The sequence below is a fragment of the Cydia fagiglandana genome, chromosome 10, assembly GCF_963556715.1.
Source record: "Cydia fagiglandana chromosome 10, ilCydFagi1.1, whole genome shotgun sequence".
NCBI lineage: Eukaryota > Metazoa > Arthropoda > Insecta > Lepidoptera > Tortricidae > Cydia > Cydia fagiglandana.
This window is the reverse complement of record NC_085941.1, coordinates 6,059,163-6,070,812: the sequence shown is the minus strand read 5'-3', so window position 1 is coordinate 6,070,812 and position 11,650 is coordinate 6,059,163. Positions and strand designations below refer to the sequence as shown.

Sequence of the window (11,650 nt, the reverse complement as noted above, 5' to 3'; positions counted from 1 at the left end):
AAGAGTAACATATTATTGAAGGTGACTGTACGATGCATATCCAGTAAGCTCATTTGGATGACAGCATATTAAATATTATTATATTATTATTATTTTATATTGTATTTTTAAAATCGGAATACATCTCCATGAGTGAGTAAGTATCTACTATGCGTGACTTAATAGACTCTAAAAATAGGATTAATTAACGCCATACACAACAAGTCCCCAGGAGTATTTTTTTTACTACTATTTTTACTCGAGTACCTATAAAAAATAGTGTGTATAAGTTCTAAATTAGACAAATCACATTCATTATACCCAAACAACCACCCTATATTTACCGATAAGAGGCAAATAGCGGCAACAGGTCGGTAATTCATTGCTGGCAACCTTTGCAGGTTAATGTTTCCTTTTCGCGTAGTTAAGCAAACTATCGACTTTTCGTTCGAAATTTGTTAAGGCATTATACCAGACATTTAATTTTCAGTAGCGCGTGATAGCTAGCTCTTTATTTAAATGCGAGCGTTAACGTAGTGGCTAGTTTAGATAAGGAAACTATTACCGTTTAACATTTAGTATTACTTATTCGTAATTACTTAATAGATAAAACTGAGTAAGGTAACGTGTACACTGTAGATAACAATCGCACTAAAATTAATAATTGACGCAAAAGTTAAGAACTACCTATTCGCACGATACACGTGCGAATAGGTAATTCGCAACTTGTGTCGATTTAAAACACTTCCTTCGGTCGTGTTTTAATTTATCGCCACTCGTTTCGAATTTCCTCTTTACCGCACTTGTATCGTAAATAACTATTTCTATGATATCTAGGTATAACAAGGCATATGAGTTTAGTTTTCCCTCTGGATTGGAACGTTATCATTTATCATGTACATGTCGTATAAAACAATTTTATGAAAGGTAGTGCACCTATTTGAGATCTACATCGTTACAATGAAACGAATACACCTATTTACGATGTAAGATATACATCGACCTCAAAGGCTCAAATAGACGCCAATGGGTCAACGGCAGAAGTGTCTTCAAGCTACCTACCGGATGTACGATAATTTCCGCCTAAATTTAACATGTGTCAGGCACATCCGGAGTCGGCGTCTTGATATAAGACAAGAATGGAAAATTAATACATTCACCGCTAAGCTGCGGTTGCAGCGATACATCGTAGCTGATAACTTTATATGAGTTTCGCTGTATGTAGCGGAAACGATAACGTGTCTTAACTAGCGCTGAATGGTTTGGTAAAATATGTTAGTAGGTAAATATAGCGTTTACTTTTTAGGGCTCCGTACCTCAAAAGGAAAAAACGGAACCCTTATAGGATCACTCGTGCGTCTGTCTGTCTGTCCGTCTGTCACAGGCTATTAAACTACTGGACAAATTAAGTTTAGATACACATATTATTACGAGTCCTGAAAAAATCTACCCCTGAACTGACCTGACTTTCTGTTACATATAAATAGTATACCGGGTGTGGCCTGTAATATGAGCAAAAAATTTAACTGTAAGCTGTACTCCTCATACTGACCAACGTTTGTTCAAAAACTTTTAAAAATAACTTGTGGTTTGATTTTTAATGGCTACAAATATAATGACCACCAAAAAATACTTTGGTACCCTAAATAAAAAAATCATGCTTACCAAAAAAAATTACTGAGCACCAAAAAAATAAGGCCTAAAATTACAAATGTACCACCATTTTAATTACGACTGCACTTCAAATTGTATTCGAATACCAAATATATTGAATGATTACCAAAAATCATTAATGATCACCAAATCTTGAAGACCAAATAAATGCGATATTTTCACCTAAATAAACCACTATGATACCAAAAAATTTATGCATATTACCAAATAAAGTAAAATGATGCCAAAATTACTAGCCCCTCCTGCTCAACCCCCGTACCCCGCACCGCATAACTTAGGTAGGCATAATGCTACTAGAAAAGTATGTTAGGTTAGGTTTGTACTGCTATCAGTTAAGTGGGCTAGGTTAACACTGCGACCCTTACAGAAACGAATTGCTACTAGAAAAGTGGGTTAGGTTAGGTTTGAACTGCGATCCTTACAGAAAAGAAATGCTACTAGAAAAGTGGGTTAGGTTAGGTTTGAACTGCGGCCTTACAGAAACGAAATGCTATTAGAAAAGTGGGTTAGGTTAGGTTTGAACTGTGACCCTTACAGAAACGAAATGCTACTAGAGAAGTGGGTTAGGTTAGGTTTGAACTCCGACCCACACAGAAACGAAATTCTACTAGAAAAGTGGGTTAGGTTAGGTTTGAACTGCGACCCTTACAGAAACGAAATGTTACTAGAAAAGTGGGTTAGGTTAGGTTTGAACTGCAACCCATACAGAAACGAAATGCTACTAGAAAATTTTACTTTGCTTTAATAGGATAGCAAGATTTAAAATTTGGTTATAATTTTACATTAAAATGGAGTTCTAATTTTGGTGGTCATTTACTGTTTTTGGGTTTACAATGATTATTTTGGTGTCATTTTATTTAATAGGATAGCACGATGTAAAAATTTGGTTATCAATTGACATTAAATTGGGGTTTGAAATTTGGTAATTATTTACAATTTTTGGGTTAATAATGATTAATTTGGTGTCATTTCCTTTAATAGGATAGTAAGATGTAATAAAATTGGTAATCATTTCACATTAAAATGGTGTTATAATTTTGGTGATCATTCATTATTTTAGGGTGGTAAAGTAGATTTTTTTGGTATTAAATTTTATTAAATCTGGTGATCAGTTAAATAGCAGCCTTATACATTTTAAAGTTTATTCTAAGACGCAATGTATTGCGAATTTTGCTATGTTTAAGGCGTGACAAGCACCGTCAATCACAATGATATGGCGTGGCCATGGCGTCCATTGAAGGTAATATTTATTTTGTATGAAAAATAGGGACTCTAAATACTTCATATTTTTTAAAAGTTGTTGAACAAAAGTGTCATCGTTTGAGGAGTACAATCTATGTTTTAATTATTTGCTTGTGTTACAGGCCACACCCGGTATATATAGGTTCAAACTCAAAAATGCAAATGTGTTGGCACATAAATGCAAATGTGTGTTACTGGGTGTCGACCCAGCAACAACGTAAGAATAGGGTTAAATGGTATTATTGGGCACTGTGGTTAACCCTCATCACTTGTCCGTATCGTTTTTCTGTAGAATGGCTGGAGCGTGCCATAAAAATTGTATAAACTACAGGTGCAAATATAAAAGTGTCACGTATTCTTCAGATGACTGTAATGAATAAGTCATTATGGAACGGAGAATTGATTTTATTTTAATAAAAAATATTATTAAAATAAAATCTTTAAAATTCGTAGAGTTTTGACAGTTTGAAAAGAGAAGCTGATATTACTTGTCCGTCAATATTCCTATTGTTCGAGCCAAAGCAGGTTATTCAGATTTTTAAATAGCGGTACCAATTTGATTTAATTGTTGGGATATATCTCACAATAATGCGAATATATAGAGTCTGTCTGGAAACAGAAGAGTCGTGGAATTGTATTGGGCGCCATACATTCCACGTTTCTTCTATTTCCTCACAGACTCTAGAATGCTTCAAGTCATGTACAGATAACGGACCTTATTTGTATCTTTTTTTGATGTGTGATCAAAACCGACAAGCAAACAGATATACGTTTGCCATTTGATTGTGCAAAGCAATTAGCTAACACGAAACGTTGAATTAGTTGTGATTACCTATAATATAACTAAGGACTCTAAGGACTGTCCTTTGATTGATATGAAAATAAAATCTTAGTACCCTTAGGATTGCAACTGCAAGAGAGAGGTAAATATAATTAAAACCACGCAAAATAGGCGCAATAATAGACGTCGAGTTGCGGAAAACAAGCCCGCGATAACCTATAACCTATAATTAAAATGCCTTTTAGTTATAATAATTTTATTTTTGACTTAAAAGGGTTCGGTAGTAAGTATGAACAATCTACCATGGAACGGGTAAACTAACTTTAATAAAAAAGTCTGTCACTCGTTTAAAATGATTTTTCACGGAATTCAGGGTATCTTATTAGACGGCCCCGGTCCCGGCAAATGCATGGATTGGCCACCTAACAAATTATTTCGAGACGCATTCTGTTTCCTTATTCTCATCAGGTGGTTGAAAACAAGGTTATCAATCTCGTTCATCAACTGCAACCTATCGTCTTGCTCCAGTGGTTTCAACTTCTCGGCTAATAGTTGACCATATAAGTCACATTCTCTTACTCTGTCTTGTTCTCTTTCATTGACATTGGGAAACTGCCTTTCTTGAGCAGGAACTGTTTCTTGCGTTGCCCTTCGTTTCTTAGCAATGCAATAATCCTGCTCGCTAGGGGTCGAATCATGGGATAAGCGGCGAGTATGCAAAATTTTTGGCTCAAATGACACAGGCCGTTTGTTTGTGGTTATTCTCTCTATATCTATGTCAATTTGTGATTTATCGTCTTCGTTGTATGTGTCGGAATCATTTGATAGCGGATCTTCGTCATTTGATACTAATTCCTGCAAAAAATAGTTTAGCTGGGTTTAATACTAAAGTACTGGCTTTAAAACAATCAAACAATAATTTCTTGGCTCTAAAAACATTAATAGTAATTAGGTATAGGTATTCCTAATGCAATAAAATTTTAAATCAGTAACCCTTTAAATTTTCCTAGATCACGAAATAAAAGTTTAAAAAATATTTTGAGCTCTTAGTATTTATATCCAGAACTCCCAATATTTAAGTACCTAAGTACTATTGTACTTAAAAACTGGGAGTAATTTTTTTTTAACTTTCTACTAACGCTTTCTTCGAATAGTAATGGGTACCGTACCACCACTAAGAATGTTATTTTGTGTGTGCATAATGCATTGCGTCAGACGTCCACCAACTGCGCACAGATTGCACACACTTGTGCACATTCCTGTGTAAATGTATGTATGTACACGAATCCGGTTTACTAACGAATGGGCCAAAAACGTTTCCCACAGTATCACATCACATCCCAAACTATGTTTCCCAAATTATCATTTCCCAAAAAAATGTTTGGCAAAACAACTTATCGCAAATTTTCAGTTAGCTATTAGTCTTTTTTGGCAAATTATTGTGTAGCAAATAATTACTTGGGCAAGTTTCATTTTACCAAATAATATTTAGTCAAATGTATCATTAAGCATAACTTACATGTCCCAAAATATTGCATGGCATACAATTTACATACCAATAGAGAGGAAGGCTGCAGAATCTTATTTGTCTGGTATTTAACTGATCATTACATATACATAGTAAAATGTAACGTCAAAAAAAAGCATTCTTACTGCCAAAAATATGTAGTAAATGATCACTAAAATTAAAACTCCATTTTAATGTAAAATGATAACCAAAGGGTCTAGCCGCAATCTTATAGTGAAACTGCCCCTGGCTGAAATGTATACCTTTCTTAGGCATGTTTATTTGTCTTATTATAAGATATCGTTTTACCAAATTTCAAGCCTAGAATCCCCTTGGTATGGCAAAAAAAAATTTTTTTTAATCGTTTTTATTTTTTTGTAGCTAAACTAGTGGTTCTATTGTTTTGAAATTTGGATGTTACTTGCACCTAATAGTAATTCATGGCCCAAACGAAAGTACACCCACGAATCCACAATCATATGTGAATAGCCTCTTGCGGCCCGATTCGAACTTTAAGATACTTCAGTTAATAGAACTAGAAACAATATGGATTAGATATGTCTTTCTTCAAAAAAACGTCACTTTTGACACTGGCACATCTAATCCATATCGCGTCTAGATCTATTAATTGACGTATCTTAAAGTTCGAATCGGGCAGTTGATTAGAGAGGGTCGGATGTTTTGTCTGATTACCGATAAACAATTAAACTCGCAAGTTTACGTACAACGGTGAGTTAAGGTGCTTATCTAAATTAATCAAGTAGGTAAATAAATTAAAACCAATTGAGTCGCTTAACTTCAAACTCGGGTAAATCCATATGTCAGATCATGCGATTTTGGTATTATGAAAAGGTAATAGGGTAGATATTTGCTGAGAGGGTCGAATGGATTTACCCGAGTTTGATGTTAAGCGACAGAATTATTGTCGTTGGTTTGTACTTACTCCTGATTTTACGGTGACAGGACTTTCGTACAAATGGCTTAAATAACTGTTCATGACATCAAAAGCAAACCAAGACGGCTTATATATCTCTTCGCCTTCGCCGTCGGACACTTTCTGCTGAGATTCCTTGATTCTCCTCAAAATATCTCTATACTGCGTTAACAGACTGTTCCTTTTTCTTTTTAATTCTTCAACCGGACGCGACAAAGAGAAGTTATTTTGAATTCGTTTCCAGGCTTGTCTCACTAGTGTTCTACTTCTATTAGCACTTGCTCTGTGGTTCCATATAGCGGGTTCTGTCTGTAGTAGCTTGAGAAATTCTATGATTTTTTCCGTCGTCCAATCCATTTTGTCGTCAACGCACGCACAACCGTTCGAGTCGGCGAGCAGCGCCCCACTGATGCTTTGCCATGTGTGCTCGACCTTTGCAAAATTAACAAAGGCTAACGCACACACACAAAGGCAACTGTGTGGGTATTTGTGTATTTGAATCAGAGTAGGGCGCGAACATTGACCCACGTCTTTATTTGGGATTTGTATCTTTAGGTATTGGGTTATTAGGTAATTATGTGTGTCATGTGTGTGTTTTGTTTGTGAAACATAGTTATGACTGAAAAGTAAAATGTTTGCACAAAGGTGTTTCGTGAAACTAGTTTTCAGTAAACGATAACATTTATACATTTTATATACTCTAAGCGCCACTTGCACCATCCCGCTATCCCGGGGTCAACAGGTTAAACCAGGAGTTACCATGGCTACCAGTACAATTTGATACTGGTTTAACGGTTTAACCGCTTAACCCCGGGTTAGTGGGTTGGTGCAAGTGGCCCTAAGAGAAACATACTGCTTCACATGTCTTTATGTTTAGAACGACCGCTTTGCTAGTTGATTCGTGACAGGAACACAAAAGGTTTGAAGCCAACCCCGAAAGACTTGCAAGTTGCTCAGACAAATTAACTAGCGTTTAATTTCTTGACTGTCTAAAGTAGATCTCAAAAAATATGTATATACCTAAGTAAATATACTAATGAATTAGTAAATCCAAGGGTAAGTCAACCAAGTGCCTGGCACCGCTCCGAGGCAAATCAATTAAGGACAGTACTCAGTACAGACGATCCTGAGGTTTGATATGGCTTGTAAAAATGTAAACGGTAGATGCGAACACTCAGCCTACACAGGTACATAATCTATTCGATGTTCGTGGGCATATTCACGATTTATTTTTATTTTACCTACTATGTTTAATACGTATTTTTGCTTTTCTAAACGAATGACAATTTTCTTGTTTTGATTTCGCTGCTAAATAATGAGAGTCGAGATGCCTAGTAAAGAAGTCTATGATTAGCATACCTTGTTTACTAGATCTTACTGCACTGTCAAACGATTTTGAATTTTCTTTTTTTGACATTGCTGCCAAGCTGCTATACACCTCGGGAAGCCTATTAGACAAACGGAAAACCATGAAAATTCTAACTGCATACCCGAAATAATTCGTAGAATTTTCACAGAATTTTACCAACAATAGCAATCCTTTCCATCTAATTACAAGTTTCGAAAATCGAAAGATATATTAAGTACCTATAGGTATATTAACTACTTGTAAATGTAAGTAGTTTCTTCAATTCTCTTGCTCAAACAAGCTTTACGTTAAATATTCCATCGCACACCCCGGAACCGAACTTTCTTAATTCTGAAGCACATAAAAGAAGCAGTAAAAATTAAATTTAAAAATTCATCGGAGGCGTTGTTAGCGGGCAATTTGTCGACGTACAGACAATGCCTGCCGAGGCAATTATAAATCGATTAGACAATACTGGCTGGAAATGATGAACTCAATTAACTTTTAGATTTTAGGAATAATAAAAAAGTGCTGTACCTAAAAATACAGCTGTAAATCACCCCTTTGATAACGTAAAACTGTTTGTAGAGGTAAGTCATTTTTAAAGTGTGCACCCTTTCACGAGGCACTTACCTACGCCAACACTACGTATTTGCGGGGTAATCATCGAGCAGCAGTAGGTACCTATATTTTTTCACACCACCTCTTTGGAAAAGAGATGTTTCTTCCCTGCTAAGAGGGATCAAAGTGGCATGCACTTTTCCTCCCTGCTAAGAGGGATCAAAGTGGCACTTTTCTTCCCTGCTAAGAGGGATCAAAGTGGCACTTTTCTTCCCTGCTAAGAGGGATCAAAGTGGCACTTTTCTTCCCTGCTAAGAGGGATAAAAGTGGCACTTTTCTTCCCTGCTAAGAGAGATAAAGTGGCACTTTTCTTCCCTGCTAAGAGGGATCAAAGTGGCACTTTTCTTCCCTGCTAAGAGGGACCAAAGTGGCACTTTTCTTCCCTGCTACGAGGGATAAAAGTGGCACTTTTCCTCCCTGCTAAGAGGGATCAAAGTAACACTTTTCTGTTCTAGCACAATATTTTTACATCTTTTTGCACATTATTTTATTAGCTTAAATAATCTGTTGAAGCATCAGATTGTGTCAACACTAAGATTTTTTTATTTTCCTCATAGTTGATGTGAAAAGCCGTATGTGTCACACGGTATCAAAATTATTTCGTCTTGGGCATTAACATTTGAATCCCTCATTACGCTCAGGATTCTACTTTAGAATCCATCGCTTCATTCGGGATTCAATGTACCTACGCCCTTGACGGAAATATATCATTTTGATCCCTTGTAACACAAACTATACCTCGTTTTTTTTAGCATTAGAAAAAAGGTAAACAATCTTGATGTGTCTTTTAATTGAAAAACACATTTTAAAAATAAGTTACGGCATATATGTAACAATTATGAATCTAATACGATCTTTTATATTCTTCTGCTTTCATAAGTAATATTTTTTGATTTTTAAAAAGCGTTTTTCAAATAAAAGACATGTCAAGATCGCTTACCTTCTTGCAAGTTCTTTCTAATGCTAAAAAAAACGAACTATAGGGTAGACCGAGGCGAATCGGATCATTTTTTGTTTGAGGGTCAATAAATACAATTGTCAAGGTGATACTGTTTTTATTAATATTCAGTTGGATACATTATTTATTAATGAACAGAATCCATGGTTCAGACATAAAATCAAACTTAAATATGATTTATTAAAAATAAAATACAAAACCTCTTAAAAAATCCGATTCGTCCCATTTTAAGGGGTGAAACGGATCAAAAAAACTCTGTCATAAAATCTTAATTAATAATGGTTAACAATCAGTGTTGCCAGGGCTCTGGAGTCCTAAGTTACGTTTCGTTTCCCTAAAAGTCACGTTTTTGCTGTTTAAGTCACATTTTTATATTATTGTATTGTATGGGTAGGTATAGCTGGTCAAGCAAATCTTGTCAGTACAAAAAGCCGCGAAATTCAAATTTTCTATGAGACGATATCCCTTTGCGCCTACATTTTTCAAATTGACGCCTTTTTCTACTGACAAGATCTGCTTGACCAACTTTAAATCGATTTTCAGATTCAGAAAATAATATATTTCACAAAAAATCTACTAACTTTATATGATTTTTCTTTTTGAAACACACATTTTCATACTTAATGCTATTTGTGATCGATTTCATGAATTTTAAGGCGTATCCAGACTAGTAAATTTTTCGCCAATCTGATTAATTGCCCGATCGAATCAGGACGTGGGGACGCAAACGCCAATTTGGCTCGCCGAATTAAATCGCCGATTATGACCGATATTACCGATAAAACGGAGTACGGGCGCAAGAATACCAATTTGTGACGCCAGTATTTTCTTTTTGGGGCATTTTTTCAATTTAGGGGTACTAATATAATATCACCATAAATCTATTGATATTTTTGTTCCTGAAAATAATCAATTCTACCAGCAAAATTTGCACTTGATTACTTTGCCTCACATGTGGATAAAATGCAACTTTCTTATCAGTTTTTGAACAATCACGAGAGCCTTTAAGCGGTATCCAGACGGGATAAACAAATCGACTGATTTGATCAGAAATAAAATTGGCGTCAATCTCCGATTTAACGTATTCAGATTAGTCAAATTTTCGCCAATCAGATTAAACTGCCCGATCGAATCAGAGGCCGCCAGAGGCGTATAGATAATTACTAGGTATACTATCAAACTAAATAACACCGTCATGTCAAGGTAACAAGTCTCATTTTGCCACGACTATTATAATAAACTTGATGGTGGATGTAACGTCAAAGTGCCAGTGCAAGTGTCAACTTGGGTGCGTTCACTGCGTTCCTAAATAATACGAATTGCAGAATTAAACTTGTCCAAAATTCGACTAGCTTAAAAAGTCACAAAAATTGCCTCATGATCGAAAGTCACGCACATGTCACACGAGAAGGCCAAAATTCACGAAAAATGTGACTTTTGTGACCATCTGGCAACACTGTTAACAATGTATAATATGATTAAGAATCACAAAGGTCAAATAATTGAGTTCAAATATCATTGGGGTCGTTTCTCAAAAAGTTGGCACCGCCAGGTTAACGTTAACGTTTTTCAAAAATTTTGCATTTTTGCATTTTTTTTTATTGGGATCGTTAAAAGGCAACTTTAACTATTAGAAAATGTGGAAGGGAAGCAATTCCTTCAATTAGTTTAGGAGATATAGGCGTTTGAAATTCAGGTTAATGATATCAAGGACAGGTGAAAGATATTTTGTCTCCAGGTTATCGATAGTAGAAGCAGGTTATCGAGAAATAAGTACAAATTCCAATGAAAATATTGACAGGTTATCGAGAGGCGTCATTAACCTGTGTCCGTTGCCGTTAACCTGGTTTCTTGTCATCGTTCACCTGTAATGAGTGTCATCCACCTGTCCACCACATCATTTTCAATGCCTTCTAAAAATAATCGAAAAATGTGTCATCTTCTGTAAAAAGGGACCTTATTGTCCACCATGATGATTAAAATTTTGGATTCTGACCCACCTCACCTTCGATTCGATTCCCAATTTAACAACAAGTTTCTGTGAATAAGTAAACATTCAATCTTACTGTCTATTCACCCTGGCAGTACCTAGTGGAACTCAGGTTTGGTGCAACATAGGCACATGCAGTTTTGGTCATCCAACTCGTCTTGGTGAGCACTTGGGAGAGCAGAACTCAAGATAGAGCTGATGCTGGACCATCGCAGCACCTAGTGGAACTCAGGTTTGATGCAACATAGACACACGCTGTTTTGGTCATTCGACACGTCTTCATGAGGACTTGGGAGGGCAGTACCCAAGATAGAGCTGATGCTGAACCCTCGCAGTACCTAGTGGAACTCAGGTTTGGTGCAACATAGACACACGCTGTTTTGGTCATTCGACACGTCTTGATGAGGACTTGGGAGGGCAGTACCCAAGATACAGCTGATGCTGAACCCTCGCAGCACCTAGTGGAACTCAGGTTTGGTGCAACATAGACACACGCTGTTTTGGTCATTCGACACGTTTTGATGAGGACTTGGGAGGGCAGTACCCAAGATCGAGCTGATGCTGAACCCTCGCAGCACCTAGTGGAACTCAGGTTTGGTGCAACATAGACACACGC

General features: G+C 36.2%; 2 protein-coding genes across 2 annotated transcripts in view; both read right to left on the bottom strand.

Moving 5' to 3' along the window:
- LOC134668101 (uncharacterized) overlaps positions 1 to 11,650 on the bottom strand; it is a 136,017-nt gene that overhangs the window by 98,869 nt on the left and 25,498 nt on the right. The window lies entirely within an intron of this gene.
- On the bottom strand, positions 4,046 to 6,509 carry LOC134668285 (uncharacterized). The gene is made up of 2 exons (XM_063525766.1): positions 6,127 to 6,509; positions 4,046 to 4,531 (listed from the first exon to the last, which is right to left on the bottom strand). Exons 1-2 carry the CDS (start codon positions 6,472 to 6,474, stop codon positions 4,046 to 4,048), a joined length of 834 nt encoding a protein of 277 aa, XP_063381836.1. The 5' UTR covers positions 6,475 to 6,509.

Excerpts from the sequence above, each read along its gene's own strand:
- LOC134668285 (XM_063525766.1), bottom strand. The coding sequence starts at position 6,474 with ATGGATTGGACGACGGAAAAAATCATAGAATTTCTCAAGCTACTACAG. Across the intron at positions 4,532-6,126 it reads CTGTCACCGTAAAATCAGGA|GAATTAGTATCAAATGACGA; the intron begins GTAAGTACAAAC and ends TATTTTTTGCAG.